The following is a 22,429-nucleotide window of genomic DNA, read 5'->3' as shown; positions in this document are numbered from 1 at the left end:
CTCATCCAACCACTTGTACGCAATTACCGTGCAACGGTTGGACGTGCATCTGTGGGGTGCAGTGACGGAGATTGACTGCAGACTTTTCTCCCCTACTCCGACTTTCCTCTTCCAGCCTACTCACCACCCCGCGTTTCGTCTATAAGAAGCCTTCGATATGTTGAGTTGGGGAAGGACCAGCGCAGCATGCCCCACACTCGAAAAGCACTCTTTCACAAAGAAACGAGAGCTTTCATGTCGGATAAGGATGGATAGCAAGACCAAAACAAGTTTCGCTTCGTCGAAAGAGTCGGTCGTGTGCGCACGATCTGGTGTTTGCGCGGATACCGCTACGCCGCCTGCTACACCTACACCAATGTCAACCTCTGCACAGCAGCTGCTCTCGGAAATACGCAACATCTACCGCACTCTCAGCAGCCTGCCAACTCTGGCTCCCGGGAATCAAGTCAACGCGCTGCTCACGCGCTTGGTCCATCTCTGCATCGCACCGCATGGCTCTGAATTCACCCACTACTTTCTCGGACTCGAGGGCGTAGACGCGCTGTGTCACTCACTCCGGCCTCTCTGCGCAGCCGCAGAAGGCGAATTGGAAAGGTACTGGGTGGACAGAATTTTGAACGAGTCGGCAGCGTCAAAAGGTAACCTCTGATGCGTTCCCAACATTCTCTATCTTCGATCAGCATTATTCAAAGCATTCCCTCCTCACACTCCTCTGTATCTCTATCTTTCTCCGTCCTGCAAGGAAGCTAACTGTGGAAACCAGCAACCGCTTCGCAAACCCGCCAGCTCCTTCGAAATTTCCCGTACTACACTAACTACCTCGACCTCTCACGTCTCGAGACCTCCGTCATCGTCGCCTTCCTGTCTTCCTCTGTATCTCTCAGTAAAGTCGCCTTCATAGGTTCCGGCCCTTTACCGCTAACCTCCATATGTCTGCTAGAAGCGTATCCGAAGGCAATCGTGCATAACATCGATCGCGACAACGCCGCTCTCCATGTCTCGCAATCTCTCGCAGCAAACCTGGGATACCATGACCGCATGACGTTCGCCTGTGAAGACGTCAGCATCGAGCAAGTTTCGGGTGCGCATACGAATTGGGCATCTTTCGATGTTGTTTTTCTAGCTGCGCTGGTGGGTATGAACACAGCGGAAAAGGTGTCCATACTCGAAATTCTTGCAGGGAAAATGCGGCCTGGGACGCTGGTAGTAGTGCGTAGTGCGCAGGGGTTGAGGAGCGTGTTATATCCGGTGAGTATGGTGATCTAAACATGAGATAGAGCGGACGCTAACTTTTACACGGGTCCTCGAGATATCGGATGAGCTCAGCCTAGCTGGTTATGAGGTGCTGGTCGAAGTGCACCCGTGGACGAGCGTGGTGAACTCAGCGGTTGTTCTGAGGGTTAAGGAAAGATGAGCCGGCTAGTCTAAATTTCCTCTTTCGAAGCATGGCGGCATCGGGAGTTGAATGCATGGGGCCTTCACAGGGTGGCGTGGAAAAAAGTGCGTCCGAATAGCATTGGCCGAGAAGGTAGATGGTGCATCCAGAACACAAGGTACCTTTGAACTAAGCAGAGGTACGAAGGGTTCCCATTTCAATCACACATGGCTCCCAGCATAGATTGAAAAGTCCGGATATCGGATTCCTTATCTTCGCTCATCTATAGAAACGCGCCCATAGACACACGCACTATCTTGTGAGTGCAGAGACATCCTGTGCAAATGGAAGCCCGGCCCTTTCCCACCGCGCTCCCCACTATCCTTTTCCCGTTCTACAGCATCAATCTATATAGCCTTAGCACGGCAATCCTTATAGTCCTCTAACTTGAACAGCCTCTTCGCATTCTTCCCCCCAATCATCGCCCTCGTACCCGTACTCATCTCCGCCCCATCAAACCACTCACACGCATCGCTGAAATTCTCAAATGGATAGTCCACCGAAAACAGGATGCGCTCCGCGCCCACCTCCGCCAAGCAGAAGTTGAGCGTCGTTGTAGAGAAATGGCCCGACGTCGTAATCCAGATGTTCTCGTTGAAGTACTCGCGGATCGTCTTCTTGCACGCCAGGCCGAGCGCTTTTTCCGGTCTTCGAACCAGTGGTTAATGCGCCACATGTCGAAGGGCATGTGTTCGCCGAGGTGGCCCAGGATGATTTGCAGAGACGGGTGTCGGTCGAAGACACCGTTGGTTACCATGCCGAGGGCATGCAGGCTGACACCGTGAGCGAAGGAGAGTGGAGGCCCGATTAGCCACTGAGTGCATGATTGTAAGCCCCCCATACCATACTAATGCAAGTTTTCTCGTAGACACGTCGTTCGGATAATTTACACTTACCTACCGGTCCTTCCATAGCTTTTCGAAAATCACGCCGGTGGGGTTGCGGGGGTGCAGATAGAGCGGTACGTCCAGCTCGACGCATGTCTGCCAGAAGATGTCCCATTCGGGCTTGCCATAGAAGATGAGGTCTTCGCCGTCCGGGCCCGCACGCTGGGTGTCGTTGACGAGAGCCCCCTTGAAGCCATACTGCGTGATGGTGCGACGCGGTTCTGTGGCCGCCTCAGCAGGATCACGCGTCGAGAGAGTCCTACATCAACACATCACTATCAATACCCATTCCAGATTTCAGGGGGGAAAGACCGGAACTGGCAGAAGACGTACGCGAACGCTCCCAGACGGTCTGGAAAAGCCCGGATCTTCTCCGCAATATAATCGTTGATTTCAACAGCGAGCGCCTGTGCCTCCTTCGCGTCGAATATGTCTTGCACGCCGGGCGCCGTGTATGACAGAATGGTGTAGCCCACGCCGTGCTTGTCGGCATGGCGAAGCCGGATGTCGGTGATGTCTTGTATCTCTTTGACATGCGTTTCCGGGTCGGTGCTGAAGAGGCCGTCCTACCTGCGGGTTTTATCTTCTAGGCGCGGCAGCGCGATGGCTTCTTCAAGGATGACTTTGCCGAGCATGACGAGGTGGACTTGAGTTTAAAGATGGAAATGGAAAAGAGGGGTGCGTGGGAGCTTGGGAGAGAGGGTTGATATTTCAATCCAATGACCTGTGCGGATAGTAGGGTGCTCGCGTCGAAGAAGCTGTTCTGATGGAGTAAAGGAGGTACCTGTAGCAGTGCGGTTCCGCTTTCCGCCGTAAGGGCGTTTGTAAGGCCCTCTACAGCAAGAGCAGCCCGCTAATGTGGAGTACAGGGCATGTACGCGTTCGGTGCCTACCTTAGTACCCCAAGACACTCCGAATTACCGGTCATGAGGATTTCTTCATTCCCGTGTCAGATTTCAGGCATGAACCCTTTCACGCGCTAACCCTCATTAGTAGCATGTCCAGCCAGATTCCTCAGACACCATTTCTAGATCCACGGAAGAAGCCTGAGAGCATTGCTAGAACTTATTAGCCACTACTAGCCCCGCTTGCTCTAAACTAAAACCTACCAGACGACTTATCTCACTACGCTCCACCTTCCCTACCCTCCCCGTTCAGCACCCACGATCTTTTGTCCCCTTGGAACACCCATTACCACCATCACCACCACCACCCTCAGTCATTCCCTCATCCCCATCTAACAGTAAATCTGATACGAATACAAGTTCTTCGCATCCCAGCACTTCCCAATCTCATTCGTCTCAATAAAACCCCCCGTGCAATCCCCACTATAGAACAAATACACTGCACGCTCGTTTGCCCCTTCTCTTCCCATCACTCCATGCCAAGCTGGGTTCGGGCACGTGAGGGTTGCGCGAGCTGAGGCTAGCTGCAGCCCGCCAAGCACCCGCAAAACTCGGTGGAGCCCCAAAATCGCCTGATGTATTGTTAGGAATTGCAAGTCTTGCGGTGTGTGTAGGAGCTAAAGTTGAACTTCGTGCGTAGTGTCCGCGATGCTACATCTACGCTGTCGTTATCTCGACCACCATCGTTTCTTACCATAATATCTAGCCCGGATCAGGGAAGAGAAGAACACTAGATCGGATCTACGCAGTGAAAAGGTACTGTATTCGGCAATAGAGTGAGTTAGCCCAATGAGTCTGATACGGATACAGCTAAAAGTGCAAAGTGCCAGCACAAACCCCCAACGCTGGTCAACATCACAATCCGTGATGTTCGGCGTCTATGCCGCACGCTCGTCAGCCTCGTTCTCTGCTTGCCCCAAGTTCAAATGTGCCAAACTATCCACCTCACTCCTGTCGTCCCCCGTACCAAACAGGCCCTCTGGCACCCTCACCCCATACGCCTCGATCTCCTTCCTAATCCCCTTCTGCTCTTGCTTCTTAAGATATTTCGCCGCTAGCCCAAATAGTCGTTCACTACTTGCAAAATCGGTGGATGCATACTCCAGCATCTCATCGCGCACTCTCTCGTCCTGCTGCTTCTCCTGCGCCTCTTCTATCTTCTTAAACGCAATAGCAGTTCGTAGGTAGATAAGCCCAACGTCCGCAGAACCGACGAACTCGGAGATGAAGTCTTCGAATTCTGTGTCCATGGCTTCCCGCATGATGCGGATGCTACGCATACCCCAGAACGCTGCTTCAGTCCAGTCCTGGAGCTTGAGGTAGGCAGCAATGGTGCGCGCTACGAGACGGATGCGTAGGATGATGCGGACCGTGGTTCCTGTCTGGCCAGAGTAGCGTCCGGACTCGATGCCCTCGTGGAAGAAACTATCGGCTAGGACGCTCCGTGTACGGCCTTCGATAATGATATGAATAGCGTGGAAGGATTTAACGTAAAGCCGCAACGCCTCTTCCACCTTTCCCTCTGTGAGAGTCCTGTCCCCCTCTATCATCAAATCCGTGCTCTTCTCACAGCACTCCCTTACACTCGGATGCGGAACCGCCATCCTCCCCCTCAACTCCTCCACCAGCCTCTCATCAAACCCGTCAAACTCCGTATCATACAACCCCTTCACTCTATCAAATCCCTCCAAAATCCTCCTCTGCAGAGCTACCGGTATCGGTTTCGGATCCGCGGGGTAATAAGGATCTCGTAGCGCGAAGCCCGTGCACAGCTGTGCATTGAGCTCGGGGAAGGACAGGCTCGAGTAGTACCATACTTGTGTGAAGAGCGGAAGGTCGTTCAGGTGTAAGATGATAATGTGTTCGGGGATGGCGCCGTGGCGGGGGGAGGATATGCTGATTGTTGCGTGGTGGTGCCGGAAGAGCTCGGCGCGGTGGCTAGAAGCGACGATGGGGACGCCGCCCTCGAGGGAGATGTGTTGGACTAAAACTCCAGCGCTCTAGTTAGTATTCTATCGTATCTCTCTATTGAAAAAGCTTTCGGGTCGTGTTCTGCAGTGAGAAAGGCGAACCGAGGGAGTCTCCCAATCATCTGGCGCATGCGGGTCATATACCCTGAGTACATACCTGCAGTCGGCCACGGCGTCTCAATCCTTACGAAAACATTTTCCCTGCGGAACATCGTCTGCGCCTCAAGATAGATCTGCTTGCTCGCTCTATACAGCGCGAAGTCGAAGTCGTATCTTCCACCGCCGTCGCATCCGCCGGTGTCTAGATGAGTCGTGGGGTCGAAATAGTGAGCGTAAATCTGCTCACGCAGCTCTAGAGGAAGCTGCAGTAAGGGGAATGTTTTACCCATCGTGAAGGCGTAGTCTGGAGAGAATATTGGGGGTGGATGGAACCTTGATGTAGACGATGACGGCCGCCGGGAATGAACCCCGCTAGGCTCGGTTAACTCCGCTTAACCCCGACTTATAATGCTCCATTGCATTTCATATACAGACAGAAGTCGCATTCCACAAGGTTTCCAACAGGGCTGCATAGAGCCACCATATAGTACAAGTTCGTTCTCATCTTACCGCCGCTTAGATATGCCAATTGCTTACACAAGAGTGGAAAAGGTATAATTGCTCACAGTCCCAAACCAGATCATTTGTTTTCCTGCTGTGGCGGCGGAGCACCGCTACCTAACCAGCTGAAAGCACTGCTCTTCATGCTCTTCATCTGCTCCTCCTGGAACTTCTTTTCCTCATCCGCCATCTCCTTCAGCCACTTCTCGCCGTTCTCGCGGATCTCCTTGTCCATCGCTTCGTAATTCTTCCGGCCGATTTCCCGGAACATATCGATCATCATCTTTCCTTGCGCCATGCCTTCCGAGGCATTCGTCCCATCAGCCAGGATCAGCTTGCCCTGGCCGCCACCCATGCCTAGCGCCCCCATTAAGAAGCCGCCGGCACTATGCTTTCCCCTCTTTGCCTTTTCCGCTTCGAGCTCCTTCCTGAACTCTTCTCGCAGTCTAGCTTCCCGCCGTGCAAACTCGGCTGGGATGTCTTTACCCTCCATTGACTTGAGAGCACTCCGCACGTCTATGTTACCGCCTTGTTGTAGCATGGCAATGTATTCGAGGAAGGGGATGAGGCCTACGAGGCCTTTGTCTCCAGGCTGCCCCTTCCACTTGGGAAGTATAATGGCGTTCTCGGGTTGTAATTTTACGTGGGCCGGGTCGGTGTCGATGATGATGGTTTTAGAGAGGTCGCGGTTGAGGCAGGACAGATCCTACAACATGTTAGCGGAGATCGGCGCCTCAGGAACAATTTCCATACTTTAACATACTCGCCCTTCTCGTAGCGCGTCGCCTCACGGAATAATGGCCACATTACGATGCGGAAGGGATCGAGTTTTCGGATGATAGGATCGGCGTCCATTGATTTGACAGAGGTGAAGATGACCAGCTCGTAGTACTGGCTCAGGTAGCGAAGGAAGTAGTCCACGCCAGGCCGTTTCGCTGTTCGCCAGCCATGCTTCGTTGACCATTCCGAATGAACTAGCAAATCCTCCAAGCTCAAGACGAGGGTCAGCGGCGGCGCTGGCTCGATGTCCGGGAGCAGCTTTGGGAACGTCGGCTCGGTGTAGTAGCCCATTTGGTTGTTGATCCGGGCTTTGGCGCGCTTGTACATCAGGCCGAGTGCCCATCCTGACGGCGCGTCTGGATTCGCCTTCTCTTCCTCTTCCGACTCCCAGTTCCGGCCCATGTATACCGCGCCTGTAGCTCCGAATAGAAGCGTTATAAGGTAGGACCAGTTGGCCACACGGTTCCGCCGCCTGTCCGTGCTCGTCTCGTAGGCTGACTTCGGTAGCTCTCCGCCTTCGCGGCCTGCTCCTCCCGATCCAGGCTCCTTTGCGGGATCATCTGTGACGTTGTTTGGGTCGTGAGTGCCGGTCTTGTGCTTTGCTTCGGCTTCGCCAAACTCGGCGCCGAAGGTGGAGGGAATGCCTTGTCGCAGGTCTGGCAGAGGTTTCTGTGGCTGTTGGGGGCTCTCGGTCGTGGGGTCTGCGTTCTCTTGTGGTGATTTGGGTCCTGCAAACTCTTCCTGCTCCGGAGCGTAGTCCCTCGCCGCATCGGGCCTTGCTGCTTCAGATACACCAGGCCCCGGTGCCTCTGACGGCGTTGTGTTGCGCTCTGGTGTTGCTGCCGCATCGAACTCGGGCTGCGCTTGAGGGTTGACGGGATTCGGACGCGACTTGTTCGATTCATCAAACTTTATCGGGTCGGAGGGCCTCCATGAGTTATTCCGGCCGGGCTTGTTTGCGTAGAAGCGTAACCGCTGCGATGTGGAAGCTATGGGAGCTATGCGAGGGACGGACAGGACCGGGGGGGTGCGCAGCGCGCGGAAGGCTGCCCGCGACAGCATTGTGGCCGTAAAGGAGAGATTGGACTACAAATTAAGAGAGAATGCAAATCTACAAGACATGGATTGGGAACGAATTGGAGCCGGTGCAGGAGCTCGATGAAGCGGCGGGCGCTGCTGCGGTCTTCCGATGAAATAATTGATGGGAGCTTTGCTTGGCGACGTGCACCGTGCTCACGCGCCTGCCGAAGGACAAGGTGTCCGTCTTTGACCACCCCGGCGAGAGCGTCATGCTCTCCATTGCGTCCTTCTGCGACGTGCGCACTCCGTTCTCTGGCCTCTTCGCCCCTCTCCACTAGTCCCATGTCGTCAGAAAGGGACCATCTTGGGCATGCACTCGACTGGAAGGCCTCTGCGGCGAGATGCGCCGGCGCCCGGAGGAGCCACCTTTCAGCTGATATGGCTCTTTCTGCTGTGGATATGCTGCTGGGCGCCCGTCGGACATGGCATGACCGATGAAGCCATATCAATCCTTAGGTAAATCTTCCAGAGCGTTGTCAAAATTTCGAGGCGCATACTGATCAGTCACAGACAAGAAACTCGAGACATATTTTACCATGGCTACGACAACTACATGAAGCATGCCTTTCCCGAAGACGAATTGCGCCCACTCACTTGTGGGCCTCTCACGCGCGATCGCCAGAATCCCGCGCATATTGAGGTCAACGATGTCTTGGGAAACTATTCCCTGACGCTGATTGACAGCCTCTCTACGCTCGCTATCCTGGCATCCTCCCCACCGCTATCCAAACGAGGTCATAATAAAGCGTTGGGGGATTTCCAGGATGGTGTCAAGTTGCTGGTGGAGCATTACGGAGACGGATCAGAGAGCCCGACGGGGCAAGGGACAAGAGCGCGGGGATTCGATCTGGACAGCAAGGTGCAAGTCTTCGAGACGGTCATTCGCGGCGTCGGAGGACTGCTAAGCGCACACGAATTCGCGGTAGGAGATTTGCCGATTCGAGGCTACGACGCCAGGGTGCAAAAGAAGAAGGGAAGACGAGGCATTTTCTGGCGCAATGGGCTGGTGTACAATGGCCAATTACTCCGACTGGCTACGGATCTCGCTGAAAGGCTGATGCCTGCTTTCCACACTCCGACTGGTCTCCCGTACCCGCGCGTGAACCTGCGCCACGGCGTTCCCTTCTACGCCAATTCCCCGTATAATACTGACGCGGAGCACGGCCAATGCAACAAGGATCCGAACGAGAAGGGAACCGAGATCACGGAGACATGCAGTGCTGGAGCGGGAAGCCTTGTCCTGGAGTTCACTACCCTCAGCCGCCTGACTGGAGACCCCCGTTTCGAGATTGCCGCGAAAGAGGCTTTCTGGGCCGTGTGGCAGCGCAGGAGCAGCATTGGGTTGATTGGCGCGGGCATTGACGCGGAAACAGGGCAATGGGTGTCTCCATACACAGGCATCGGTGCCGGCATAGACAGTTTCTTCGAATACTCCCTCAAGTCGCACATCTTGCTCTCCGGATTACCCTATAATCCTGAGAAACTAGAGACGGATTCTCCACAAGCATTCCTCCGGGCATGGGAGGATGCGCACGATGGGATCAAGCGACACGTTTATCGCGGCGCACAGCATCAACATCCGCACTACATCCAGGTCGACCTTTACACGGGCGCAATGCGGGCATTCTGGATCGACAGCCTCAGTGCATACTACCAGGGCCTCCTCGCTTTGGCTGGAGAGCTTGAGGAAGCAATTGAGACTCATCTACTCTATACCGCCCTTTGGACACGTTATTCCGCAATGCCTGAGAGATGGTCAACCGCGACCGGCAACATCGAGAGCGGTCTCCGATGGTGGGGTGGCCGGCCGGAATTCATCGAATCGACTTGGTACTTGTATCGAGCGACCAAGGACCCATGGTATCTCCACGTTGGAGAAATGGCTCTCCGAGACATCAAACGGCGATGCTGGACCAAATGCGGCTGGGCCGGGCTACACGACGTCCGCACGGGAGAGCTGAGCGATCGCATGGAAAGTTTCTTTCTCGGTGAAACTGCAAAGTACCTCTTCCTGCTGTTCGATCCGTCTCATCCGCTCAACACCTGGGACGCGCCATTTGTCTTCACCACTGAAGGTCACCCTTTGATAATACCCAAACGCCTGCGGCCCTCTAAGTTCGTCCAAAGCAGTGCACCCACTCCTGACTGGGAACCTGCTCCTGGGGTGTGCCCTCTTCCACCGGCCCCTGTGCCTTTCAGCATATCGGCCACCGCTGCTCGACCCGACATCTTCCACGCCGCAAGCCTTGCGAAACTGCACCTCATGCCAACGATCGAGACGCTTGAATCGCCTCTCGTAGAGTTCAGCGCTGATCACCCTAGTATATCCGTTTCGGATATCCGCTCCCCTTCCAATTATACCTATTATCCGTGGACTCTTCCCCCGGAGCTGGTCCCTTACAACGCGATGAGCTCGAAGATGGCAGTACGCACTACCTTTGACCTCTCATTCCCTAATATGCCGAACACCTTACAAATGGGCACCCTACAAAGGGTGCAGGAAGGAATCCTCGTAAATTCTATGAGCGGGCTTAGGCTCGGCATGGTGCGTGAGCCGGAAGCTTTTCCGGATGAGCAAGAGGTCACACTTGACGACCAATTCCGCATCTATGCAATCTCAAACGTTGCTCTTGGCCGTGATGAGAAAGTATACATGTCGCGCTCGACCATCGAAAGCTTTAACCCTCTAGATCCTTTCTTTACTCGCACGCGTGATCCCTCGACTTTGGATCTCGTCATTGACGTCCCTCCTCAGCCAGTGATGAGCTCGTCTTCAGGAGCGCTTTCCGACCTTCTCGAAGATGCTCTTGGAGGAATGGGTAATTTGTCTAATATGGAAGTCTTCGAGATGGAGGTAGGGCCGGAGGCGCTAGAAGATGGTTCGTCTTACCTGTCCTCACTACTTGCCTCGCTACAGTCACTCCTCTCCGCGCCATCTTCGACAACCTCCCCCTCATCGTCTTCTACCCCAAAACCGAAAGAGCAGCAAACACAGCGTCTTTCTATCCAGGCCACGCTTCCTATCGGCCCTGGCTCCGCACCGCTTCCAGATGTGCCTGATCCGGACCTCACATACAGTGCGTCGGATCCCCTTATGTGGTCGGGCATTTACATCCACCCTAACACTCTATGCGATGAGCGTTTGCACATAGACATTCCCCGCAACCACCAGGTTATCGTCATCCCACGCGGTGGCTGTTCTTTCTCGACTAAGCTACGAAACATCCCGGCGTATCCGCCGAAGGGTGGATCACTGCAGCTCGTGGTTGTTGTGAGCTATCCGGAGCATGAAGAACTACGATACGACTTCGCTACCCGTGAGAGTACGGAGGATGAAGAAGTGATCGATGAAGATCCGAAGGAAGGGAGCAGGAACAGCAGGATGGGCAAGCGGGCAGATAAAGAAAACACCGTGGATCCTGCCGCCGAGCAGCCCCAGAGTGACACTCAAAAGGAGAGCACCTCGGATACGCAACCTCGCTCAAAAATGTCTTCTAGGAAAACGCCACACTTTGCACAACGGCACGAAATGAACCCCCTCGTCCAACCTCTGCTGGACGAGCAGCAGTTTACTCCGTCCGGCCTGCCTCGTCCAAACCCAATACCGCTCATTATGATCAGCGGCGGCGAAGAAACAATGGCGCTCTTGAGGAGAGCGAATGGCATAGGCGTGCGGCGGAGATACTATTTCCTTAGCCAAGGAGTGAAGATAAGCAACCTGATCGTTCTATAGACGACTTTAACCAGCAGGGATGGTATCTGTACGAGCTATGTATATACAAAGAAAGCAGGCGTTTCTTGGAACTCGCATTGGGATAGATAGAGGGCATGGGTGGGCTCTTTGTCGATACCTTAGGAATGCTCCATTTAAATGTGCATTGTTCTGCTATAGTTCGCGTTGATTTATTAGGTGCTCCATTTCCAATCAGGATGTGCGCCAAGGCTCACGTGCAATGGGCTGATTGATTGATTTCTGTCGTTGTAAGTCACCAACCTATAGAGGTTATACTGACTACGCCTACGCATAAAAGGACTTAAAAGACGCTAATATTAAGAGAAGAGAACAGGGTATTATAGAACTACAGGCAAGTAGCATAAGTTAACAGAAAATAACAGTTTAGGCGCCGATAATAAGGGCGTAGCCTACTACGCGCTACGAACCATGGCACGAAGCTGCCAACGAAAAAGGAGCCCAGAAAGCCCCTCAACAACAACGATGGTCAACGGAAAGGGCGCAAACAGCACCAGCAAAAGGGTTGGATCTGGAGAGGAGGTAGAGCAACAACGGCAGACAACTTAGGTAGCAATACACTGTCAACTCATGCCTATACACACCATGTGCAAAGACTCTATATGTGAGACACTACGGGTCTGCGTCGAAGATCCTGCGATGGGCTGCATAGTGACCTCCATCCATGGATCAACATGGACATATCCTTCATTCTTGCCTGAAGGCTGCCGCCTCGAACTCCTTAACTCTATATCAATTCTTCTAGTCAACACCGGCGCTTACGGTTCTGCGGTCTTTGGATTGCCCGCATTTCCTAGACCGTCGATCCTCAGCCTCGTTATTTCGAACAACAGCGTCTAGACAGCGACTTCGAGAACCATCATCACTAAGCGTCACTATACCCCTTCTCTACGGCAATACTACTCTCGTTCCCGTACACCACGCCGAATCTAGCGTCGACGCCGTCGCTTGACGGGGTTAAAGCCCTGGTTTGTGACCGATGCTGGACCGATTTCTTCGATACTGAGGGTTTCGAACAACTTATGCGACATATGTAAGTCACAGTAGTGCTTTACGAATCCGAGCTCTCATTTTCTAGAACATTACTAACTAAATCGCTGTCAGGTGGACGCTCTCTGCATATTGCAGGACTGTGATTACGATAAGACTCACGAGATAGCTTTGATGGCACAAATCTACGGAAACCCGTTTGTTACCATTCTAGCCTCCCACTGCAGAAAGTGCCACGGATGGTTTTTTTCACCGGCGCCAGGTATGCTCGGAGGAAGGATATACTGTGCCCTTCCGCATATTAGACGGGACATTCGGAACCGTGACGTTCCAAACCGGCTACAGCCGCCCGCCAGAAAAAAGAGAACCAATTCAGGAACGGGAGTGGACATTGCAGGAACAATTTCTGCCCAAACGCCTTCTGATGTACACTTCGCGCACCTTACAATGACAGTGCGCTGCTGGCACAATGAACCTTGGGCAGTCGCTATGCATGGGATACAGGCTATCGCCGGATTTAGTCAGCCACATCAGCTCAGAGAAGAAGAAAGCGTTGATACAGTGGCTAAAAGTAGTGGAAGACTATTGTTCCAGAACCGCTACTTTTCCGAGCGATAAACTTCTCGCTATTGCAGCGCTCGCGAAGGAGTTCCCTGTGACTCTAGGCTCCGGGTATCACGCCGGACTCCGGCATTATGGATTTTTCTGGCAAATGTAATGAGAAAGAGCGTCGCAAAGAACTAGGCACCCTCGAAAGATCCCATATATAGGGCGCCGTCCTGGTCCTGAGCATCTGTTGAAGGTGACGTGCTTTTCTCCACACTCCGCATGCGGAAAATATATGACTGCTTCGAACTCGCCTCTGCACTCACGGTGATTAAAGATGAGGTAATACCTCATGGTGAGGTTAACGCGGCCTCCATCACAGCTCGTGCCCGATTGCTACTATGCTGGATGCCTCACGTTGACGAAACATATGCGTGGCCAGCCCCTCGTCATCGCTTTGACGGGGCGTATAAAATTCCCGTGGACTATGGAGTTTCGCAAATGCCGTCGAGATTTCTCAACGCTTATTTTCGCTACCTGTCCCAAATTGCGCTACCAACTAGGACTATAGAAGTTCTGATGGGTATTAATTTCGACGAGCCTCCTATTTGCAAAGTCGGACTTGTATATTGCATGCCACTCGGCTGGGACCTCATCCACGTGGGTGTAGCGCCGAATTACTGGCGTTATAGGTCGGAGCGAGTGCGATTGTATTCGGGTGTCTTGTTGGTTCTAGCTACATAGAGCACTTTCCGACGGATTGGAGTTTTCAGCGGACTACATGCGGAGGAGTTCGTGATGATTCTGGGATCAGAGATCACACTTGTGTAGTAATCTTTTGGTGTCGGCTTTCCAGCAGCTGGTATGTTCACTAACAAACAAACTACGCGGCCCCTGAACCCGCACTTTGTACTGCAACTAAGTTTCTACTAGCCTCTCCGAGACATGCTGTTGCTATCGGCACAGATGTTTCAGCCTTTATAGGCTAATTGCTCCGCCATATTTCACTCTTCGAGGCGTGCAAAGCATTATCGATGCCTTGTCATGATCGAGAGCAGCGTTAAGATCATCCAATACAAACACCCCAAGCCTGGCTCGTCGAGCTCAAAATTTCGGAGAAGTATCTAGTTGACCACATAGAGTTCGACCCCGGCTCGTTCACTGGTTTCTTCGGCTCAAAGCCACTCATCATCGCCACCTCGCCACCACCCAATGGGGGTAGAGGACGTATGTTTGACCGTTCGCAACACACTCGTAGAAGACGCCGGCCTGCGTGTCGCCCCGGCACGACCCTCAGAGACACAAATGGCGCCATCGAACTAACTCTCACCGTCGGAGGCGAAAAGCCATACCCCTCACGGTCCACGCAATAGTCAGCCCGGGCGGCCCGGCATCTACAACTTTCGAAAGAACGTGGTACACCAACAACCACCAATGGGACTTCGCCTTCTGCGCCGACTGGAGCTTGCTCGCTCCGGCCCATGCGATAAACCGCCTCACGCACCTCATCTTCCTGGACGTCCACGCAGGCTACCTTGTCGACCTGCGGTAACTCTGCGCATACCCAGTTCAGGTCTTCGGTTATAACTAGCGCGAGACCGGCCAGCCCGCTTGCCCTAGCAGAATTCGTTCTGAGGTGTCCTTTGGTCCGCCGCAGGTCGGGTTTGTGAACCTGACGAAATTCCTGACGTAACATCTTCACTAAACGGGGCTGGCTCAAGATACCACAGTAGTCCGGAGGCGTGGCTGATGGACCATCATGGGGTAGCACTCGAGAACTTCGTTCCGTTGTATCGGGGATTGTATTGCCAGGAGCGACATTGGCAAGGGAAGAGGTTCTTTCAGCCCACGGCTTCGGGATACGGACCGCAGGGTTGGTACAGAGTGTCAGAATGAAAGGCGAAAGAGCACAGATCCCATAGTATATGGTTATGAAGCACGCAGGAAAAGGGGTAGCTAGGACCGAAAGTTCACTAGCGCTGTCTTGGCGAACCCGGCTTTCCTTTTCGTCGAAAGTTCGTCTAATTCTCTAACTCCACATTTCCTTTTTCTATCACCGCATTCTACAAAAGAGATTACACGCTTTATGTAAGCCCGCTTGTAAGATTTCGGCTTTCAAACGGACGAAGACAGGCCGATGAAGGCAAGATGGAGCGCTCCGAACGGAAGATCACGTATTCCCTCTTTTTTCCGGACGAGCATCTCGCAGGCCTCCTGCATTTTGCGCATACGTTCCAGTCATGAGAGTCTCCAATGCTTAGTACCGCTCCGTTATCGCAATCCTTAGACCCTTTGTCCAAATTCGGAAGGTCGAATCCGCCTCGCCAAGCAAAATTCCATATCTCTATAGTGCCCAGCCAGCGGAGATCCAGGGTCCGAAAGCTTCACTTTCCTAATACACAGTTTGGCCAAGCTCTCCGCGAGTTATAAGGGAGCTACATGGAAGAATATGGAGGAGATTTGTCTGCGAAAGGCAGCTCAGGACGAGCTGACTTGCATAGATACTCCGAGGAACGGGGTCAGCTGCCATTCCCAGTGTACGAGCGCAGGAGGTGATGTCTAGATGGCAGTCTGTGGATGGCGCAGGTGAGCGAATATGGGGCCATGAAGAAATACGAGGGTTATAAGAAGCGGGAGAAAAGTAGGAATTCCGTGAGACTGGGTGAGTGGCTCGTTCTTTTGCAACCCAGTTCCCGAAGTTCCTCTAAGGGGTGTTTTTTGATCCCTTCAATAATGCGGCCATTCCTTCTCGCATCCTTGGCGTCGCTAGTCGCGGTACAGAGCAGCAATGCCCATCCGCTATCGCTGAAGTCGCGAATGCTCGCTAGGAGAGCCGTCGACCTGAACGCCTTTCGAATGGTTCTGGATACTGAGTATACGAACGCAACAACTGTACAATCAGACCCGTCGATTTCTTCCCTGGCGAAAAGGGCCGATCCTCAAGATACCGCTACGGAACTTGTAAAGACAACTGTACCAGGTGCTACCTTTCGGCTCGTTGAGGATCACTACGTCGGAGGCAACGGTGTAGCTCACTTCAATTTCAAGCAGACCGCGAGTGGGCTTGATATTGATAACGCGGACTTCAACGTGAATGTAAGTCACTTCTTAAAAGCCTAGTGAATCGGACTACCCGAGCAGGTTCACTGATTAAGCGTAGATTGGCCGCAACGGAGAGGTTTTCTCGTTCGGTAGCTCATTCTTCAAGGAAGATGTGCCTTCATCTCCAGACTTTGACAAACGCGACACTGTCGACCCGGCTGAAGCCCTCAAGGCGGCAGTCAACACACTCCAACTTCCGATTACGGCCGGCAATGCGAAGGCGGAGCCAAAGGGTGACACAGACACGTTCATAATCACACAAACTACCGGGACCGTTTCCGAGCCAGAAGCTCGCCTCGTCTACGTCCAGACAGCCGATGGAAGCCTTGCGCTCTCTTGGAAAGTAGAGACTGACATCGACACCAATTGGCTCCTTACATACGTGGATGCGAAGAGCGGCGAGAAAATTCACCATGTAGTCGACTACGCTGCGGACGCAACCTACGAAGTCTATCCTTGGGGTCTCAACGACCCAACCGAAGGCCAGCGCGTCATCCTTGAAGACCCATTTGACCCTAAATCAAGCGAATTTGGCTGGCACAGCACCGGCTCCGAAAGCTTCAAGACAACGAGAGGCAACAACGGCGTGGCGCAAAGTAATTGGGACAACAGACAAGACTACCTGAATCTGCCGAGGCCGACAAGTCCATCGCTCGACTTCGAGTATCCGTACGGTTTGAACCAAAGCGATTGGAAATCCTACATCAACGCATCAATTACCCAGCTCTTCTACACGGCAAACACGTACCACGACCTGCTGTACAAACTCGGCTTCACTGAGGAAGCCGGCAACTTCGAGATGAACAATAATGGTGGAGCGGGCGTAGAAAACGACTTTGTGTATCTCAACGCGCAAGATGGCGCTGGATTGAACAACGCAAACTTCTTGACCCGGCCGGATGGCCAACCAGGCCGCATGAGGATGTATATGTGGAACCTCACCGAGCCGTGGCGCGATGGCGCCTTCGACGCTGGTGTAGTCATCCACGAGTACACTCACGGGCTTTCAAACCGCCTCACCGGCGGCCCTGCGAATGCTAATTGCTTGAACATTCTCGAAGCAGGCGGTATGGGCGAAGGCTGGAGCGATTTCTTCGCCACGACTATCCGGCTCAAGCCCGGCGACACTCGCGCAACGAACTACGCAATGGGTGCCTGGGTCTTTGGCGACCCTGCAGGCCTCCGACCTTATCTCTACTCTACGGATATGAACGTCAACCCGCACATCTACACGGACGTTGACCCGCTCACCAAGGTCCACTACATTGGCACGGTTTGGGCCACAATGCTCTATGAAGTGCTCTGGAACTTGATCGACAAACACGGCAAGAACGACGCGGGCACACCATCCTTTGACTCCAGCGGCGTGCCCACGGATGGCAAGTATCTAGCGCTGAAGCTCGTTATGGACGGAATGGCCTTACAGCCATGCAACCCCAACTTTGTGAGCGCGCGCGATGCGATTATTGATGCGGATGAGGCGTTGACGGGTGGAGAGAATGCGTGTGAGATCTGGAAAGGCTTTGCGAAGAGAGGTTTGGGCGAGGGTGCGACATATAGTACGATGGGGAGGACGAATAGTTTTGTTCTACCGGAAGGGGTGTGCTGAGGTGCGGTAAGGAGTTACGATACCTCATTGCAGTGGCTCTCGTAGGAGGTATTGAATAGACGACCTGAGAATTTTGAATGTCTCAAACCACATCTAATTCGGGCGGCATGTTCGGGTAAGGCGTTAGGAACTCCATGCACCTCGTCCATTTTAGGAAAGAGATACACTTCATCCAAAAGGAAGGATTGAGACATCTGTCCGTCTACGTACACCCTCATCCCTTCGGCGTGCCCCTGAGCATAGGAAACAGTTCTTTGGCACAGCAAGGCAGACCATGCACTCGCGCGAACCTGCTCTCGCGACCTCATCACGCCCTTCAAATTTCCGGCCACAACCCTCAGCTTTTTCTCACTTCGATGCAACGCGTCCAGAAAAAGCAGAGCCTCGCAGCCAAGTCCCACGCATTCTCGGAACCCGCGCCCGAACCATCTCTCAGACAAAAATAAATCCAAAAACTCTACTCAAAACAGCATAGTACACGCTTCAACCCCCTTCTCCTTCCCCATCCATACCCCTACCTACCCATCTCGCCAACCTTCCAGAAGGCCCGCTAGAAGCCTTCCATGCATCAGAACCACTTCGCGTGCATCGGCAACGCACGTGGGACCCTTCCCTCAATATATCCGCCGCAAGAAACGAGTATGGGCCGGCAAGGTTAGTGACGTGAAGTCGCGTGGCTAGCCGTCCACCGGCTTATCTTAGAGGCTGATCTGACATCAGCAGGCTTTTCGCTTGGAACCCCGAAGTTGAGGTCACGATATAGTGAGTTGCCTAATGCGGACTAGCGTGGAGCTACGTTCGGAATCCGGGGATTAATGATGAGTGAGGGGGCTGGGATATGGCTTTCCCATTGGGTGAGGAGGAGAAAACGTGGATCTGGGATGGGAGGTAGTGGTGAGTGAGGCGAGTGGAATTTTCTGGAAGGAATGGGATGGGAGGGTTTACCCTGGGGAAAGATAGGCGGCGTGGATGTGTACTGTACATACATGGGATGGAGATGGGATCATCGAGGGATGCGCATGAGATGAGGCTCCTCCCTCGTACAATGTACGTCAATTCCGATGATTGGCGAACGAACTCGGTCACGGAACGGATGCTTCCATGGATTGGTTGCCTGAGATCATGAGTGAATCTCACCTCAGCGCTCGCTCTGCTCAGAACCGTTCTCCTTCGCTCCCATCTCGCCCAGCTGTCTGTGTACGTCTTCCCCATAGCGGTCCGTTCTGCGCAAGGCAAGCTCTCCCATATGTGTCTCGGGGAGTACAAACCAGCTTGCCTTTAAACATACACGCAGGAAACCAGCGCGCCTTATCTGCACGATACTGCAAATATCGAGCGCACGCTTTTGAAACCTCAACGACCCATCTCTCCGGGTCAAGTCAGTTCTCTCCTCGTGCAGCTGCAATGCGTACATAGTAGAGACGCACCCAATCGGACACCAGCCCTCCGTACAAAAAACGTGCTTTCGTACTACCCTCGTCCTTGACACCGGAAATCAATATGGGGAAAACGCGCTCGCTCGTCAAGCCCACGAACGTACGGCTAATCTATGCCACATGCTCACTGCATACACACCCCAGCCATTCAGTCAATCGCTGCATGCAATCCTTCCCTATCCTATCGCGCTGCCCTCCATCCCGGCGCTGTACCACGCACGCCTGCAAGCCCTCTGCGGCCAGCTTACCATACCCTTCCAGAAGGCCGCTAGAAGCCCATTTAGCCCGCAAGGCACGTGCTGGCCCCACACCACCTCAGCGCCGCGCCAGCCTTCCCGGAGCGTGGGAACACGGACCCCGAACGTGCCGCGGAACGAAGTGCATCCCCAAAACGATCGAAAAGGCCGTTAATTTGCTTTTCTGTGGAGTATTAGTGGACTTTCCTTGCGGACAGGGGAGTCTAGCGCTAGCGCGCGCCAGGACGTTAGGCTATGATGCTTTCGGACTAGCGTAACCATGCGGGTGTGAATGAGATTCGGGCCCGGTGATTGGTTGCAAGCGTCAGTGACCTGAGAAGCCATTTTGAGTTTGGAATAATCGTACGATGTGTTGTACCAAGCCGCTATGGGAGATTTGGAATCTTGCCATACATGCAAGGTACCGGTGCGGAATCTGCTAGCGGGATGATCAGACAGAAACATTCCGTCTTTGGGTCAAACAGCCCTTGCTTGCACTAGGCGCACCGTGTGTTCGAAGCCAGATACGAGCGCGATTAGCTCGTCATGCAACAAGAAGTTATAAAGGGAAAAAGATATCAAAAAGATGTATCTGGCCTTCGGCGGAGGTAGATAGGGCAGATAGTGAGACACGGGATGAGTGGGATTGAGTGGGATGGGTTTGGGGGTAAGCGGAATACGGAATACACCACCACCAAGTCACTCCGCAGTCTTGATCTTCCGTTGCGAATTGTCCGCGCTTTGGTAAGATGAGTGAACGTCGTTAACAATGATGCTACCAGAGTATGCGAGCCGTGCGTCCGTGGGAGCAAAGACCGAACGTCGTTGATGCTGATGATATGAAAGTATGCAATATGCCGGTCGTATAAGCAAGGATCCACCGTACGCCCACAGACCTCCCTACACCCTAGAAGACCATGGGATATCCACACAGTAACATAATGATGATCGAAACACCTATATCAACACATTTCAAGCGCGCAGTAAAGCTCACCTCGGAGCTCCGTCGTGCTCCCGCGCATCGGCGTCAATATCATCAGTCCACTCGTCCCCGCCCCGAACACCGCTGGCATGGCTGGCGGATGCGGCTGGGGGAAGGCCCTCATCGTCGCTCTCGTCATCTTCGAAAGCTGCCGGGTCGGTTAGAGGTTGCGATTCAGGTTCAGCATGGCCGTTGCCGGGGCTCTTCCGTCGCGGCGCGTCACGCACGCCTTCATCAGCTGAGACTGAGATACCCCTCCTTCCCCAGGTGTTCTTCGGTCGCGCATCTTGGTCATCATGCCTTGTCCCAGCTTCCTCCTCGTCAAAGTCAAAGTCCACGCTCTTCCTTCCGACGAAGCGGCCCACGAGCCAGCCTCGTCCAAAGTCTTCTGAGTCCACAACTCCGCCTCGCCTTAGCTTCACTCGCTGTCGGCTCCAGTACACCCACGCGAAGTCGATCATGAGGGCTGTTTGAATGGTGCCCCAAACCCACGACGTGGGATCACGATAGTCTTTCTCTTTCGCTCCGCGGACGATCCAATTGAGGATATACAAGAAGCGGTAGGTGCCGAGCGTAACGAGGTAGAATGAGTCGATGACGGTGGGGACTGTGGTCTGGCGGAGGAGGAGTAGCTGAGGGATGACACAGACAGATTCCAGTATCTCCGAGAACACCCAAAGCATCTACACCAAATTAGTGAGCTCTATTATTCTAGATAAACCTTGCGCGAGGCATGAGTCCAACTTACCTTCAAGAAAGTGTTAGGCCCAATGACCCATTTTTGGAATATCAGGTACCAGAAAGGCGAAATAAGCAAGGCGCCAAGCAGACAGTACATGCCGAATTTCCACGCCTTCTCCCTTTCTCTTGTGCGCGCATACACGCTCGTCATGAGAAAGATGATATAGAACGATGAGAGGGTGTAGAATATCTGTTACACATTAGCCAAGACATAACAGCGAGCATCCGGCTCTTCCCACCTTCAACGAGAAGTTCCATGTATGCCAGAGGTCTTTTGTCGCCGACGACTTGAAGATGTCTAGGTAGCGGGTGCAGAAGACAAGCGCGTAGAGGGCCTGGGTTATGAGGGAGACACCTGGGAACGGTGTTGTCAGCTCGGAGCTCTGCGGGATGCGTCGCAAGGAGCTCACCTTCAGCGCTGCTATTGGAGTGTATCGCCCATATCAGAATGAGCTTAGATGAGGTATGCGATACATCGCCGAGGATGTGGAACACGTTGAACCCCATGCTGGGGAGCGATGGCTACACAGCACGAGGCCGGCAGCCTAGCTGGTTCGCTGCGGTTTCTGTCGTTGCGAAGATGCGAAACGCGCCGGGAAGCTTTCGAACTTGTAACCCCGGATGGCGTGAACAGCTGGGCAGTATCGCGCGATGTTGGGTAGGGGAAACGCGGGGTGGTAATGGCTGTAGGGTTGTTAGCTGACGTTGTGCTGTTGACGTTTGAAGCTCCAGATGTCCCCAGCCGGGCTTGGCCTGCGCGTCACGCTAGTCTGCTCTCGGCTGCTAGCGTGTAAGGCTGATCCATAGATCAAGACCACTCCACGGTCGCCACTCCATCATACATGAATGGGTTGAATATTGCACCTGCAGAGCACAAATACAACGAAAGCGGAGATATCACTTCAGAACATAATATCAATGTACCTCGCACTTTTGGGGACTCTTAGAGCTTCTTTGGTTCTTGAAGAGGGAAGACGCGTGACGCATATCTCCCCAGGACACATGCTCCCGAACCTAGTGCCCTCCTTATCTACATCGAACCCAGATACTCTCGGTCGCTCGAGGGGACCGAAATCCCTGAGAATGACTACTTCAGGGAGCAAGAAATAGCAGAGCATGCTGCGCAAATCTCCATGGCTCCATTACAGCGGCCAGAAGCTGTTGCTCTTGTGGTCCAATTTGTGGTAGAAGCAAAACTGCTAGCGTAAACGTTGATGGTGTCTCCCATTCGAAACGTTCAATTGATAAAGGGTGCAGTCTAACTATCATGGGCAATCGCACGTAGCCGAGAAGCTATCGCATCGAAGATATAGGGGAACATAAAAAAAGAAAGGCAGAAGCGGTCCTCGGAATCACTCTGATTTCATGCCTTCTCGATC

At 53.4% G+C, this 22,429-nt stretch overlaps 7 protein-coding genes across 7 annotated transcripts; 3 read left to right on the top strand and 4 right to left on the bottom strand.

The window, feature by feature from the left end:
- Window positions 1-355: 355 nt before the first annotated feature.
- On the top strand, window positions 356-1,414 carry BU26DRAFT_566578 (Nicotianamine synthase; the record flags this gene model as incomplete). The annotated part of the gene is made up of 3 exons (XM_033833545.1): window positions 356-638; window positions 764-1,248; window positions 1,310-1,414. 3 exons carry the CDS (start codon window positions 356-358, stop codon window positions 1,412-1,414), a joined length of 873 nt encoding a protein of 290 aa, XP_033682632.1.
- A 368-nt stretch (window positions 1,415-1,782) lies between these two features.
- BU26DRAFT_532167 (2,3-dihydroxybenzoic acid decarboxylase) lies at window positions 1,783-2,957 on the bottom strand (the record flags this gene model as incomplete). Its single annotated transcript, XM_033831082.1, has 6 exons — window positions 1,783-2,072; window positions 2,180-2,249; window positions 2,279-2,282; window positions 2,336-2,581; window positions 2,656-2,888; window positions 2,946-2,957. The coding sequence occupies 6 exons, from the start codon at window positions 2,955-2,957 to the stop codon at window positions 1,783-1,785; spliced, it is 855 nt and encodes a 284-aa protein (XP_033682631.1).
- Window positions 2,958-3,978: 1,021 nt separating this feature from the next.
- On the bottom strand, window positions 3,979-5,623 carry BU26DRAFT_520728 (uncharacterized protein). Its single transcript, XM_033829355.1, has 2 exons — window positions 5,355-5,623; window positions 3,979-5,217 (listed from the first exon to the last, which is right to left on the bottom strand). Exons 1-2 carry the CDS (start codon window positions 5,584-5,586, stop codon window positions 4,106-4,108), a joined length of 1,344 nt encoding a protein of 447 aa, XP_033682630.1. The 5' UTR covers window positions 5,587-5,623; the 3' UTR covers window positions 3,979-4,105.
- A 57-nt stretch (window positions 5,624-5,680) lies between these two features.
- Window positions 5,681-7,745, bottom strand: BU26DRAFT_487262 (uncharacterized protein). Its single transcript, XM_033825938.1, has 2 exons — window positions 6,551-7,745; window positions 5,681-6,503 (listed from the first exon to the last, which is right to left on the bottom strand). Exons 1-2 carry the CDS (start codon window positions 7,637-7,639, stop codon window positions 5,877-5,879), a joined length of 1,716 nt encoding a protein of 571 aa, XP_033682629.1. The 5' UTR covers window positions 7,640-7,745; the 3' UTR covers window positions 5,681-5,876.
- Window positions 7,746-7,822: 77 nt separating this feature from the next.
- BU26DRAFT_606504 (glycoside hydrolase family 47 protein) lies at window positions 7,823-11,534 on the top strand. Its single transcript, XM_033835673.1, has 2 exons — window positions 7,823-8,113; window positions 8,168-11,534. Exons 1-2 carry the CDS (start codon window positions 7,968-7,970, stop codon window positions 11,388-11,390), a joined length of 3,369 nt encoding a protein of 1,122 aa, XP_033682628.1. The 5' UTR covers window positions 7,823-7,967; the 3' UTR covers window positions 11,391-11,534.
- Window positions 11,535-15,677: 4,143 nt separating this feature from the next.
- BU26DRAFT_532158 (extracellular metallo proteinase MEP) lies at window positions 15,678-17,655 on the top strand (the record flags this gene model as incomplete). The annotated part of the gene is made up of 2 exons (XM_033831081.1): window positions 15,678-16,040; window positions 16,105-17,655. 2 exons carry the CDS (start codon window positions 15,678-15,680, stop codon window positions 17,653-17,655), a joined length of 1,914 nt encoding a protein of 637 aa, XP_033682627.1.
- A 2,322-nt stretch (window positions 17,656-19,977) lies between these two features.
- BU26DRAFT_520723 (uncharacterized protein) lies at window positions 19,978-21,760 on the bottom strand. Its single transcript, XM_033829354.1, has 4 exons — window positions 21,461-21,760; window positions 21,290-21,405; window positions 21,058-21,240; window positions 19,978-20,992 (listed from the first exon to the last, which is right to left on the bottom strand). Exons 1-4 carry the CDS (start codon window positions 21,555-21,557, stop codon window positions 20,318-20,320), a joined length of 1,071 nt encoding a protein of 356 aa, XP_033682626.1. The 5' UTR covers window positions 21,558-21,760; the 3' UTR covers window positions 19,978-20,317.
- Between the last annotated feature and the right edge of the window lie 669 nt (window positions 21,761-22,429).

This window comes from Trematosphaeria pertusa (genome assembly GCF_010094035.1).
Source record: "Trematosphaeria pertusa strain CBS 122368 unplaced genomic scaffold BU26scaffold_9, whole genome shotgun sequence".
Lineage (NCBI taxonomy): Eukaryota > Fungi > Ascomycota > Dothideomycetes > Pleosporales > Trematosphaeriaceae > Trematosphaeria > Trematosphaeria pertusa.
Note: the sequence above shows the minus strand (reverse complement) of the source record. Positions and strands in the feature narration are given on the sequence as shown.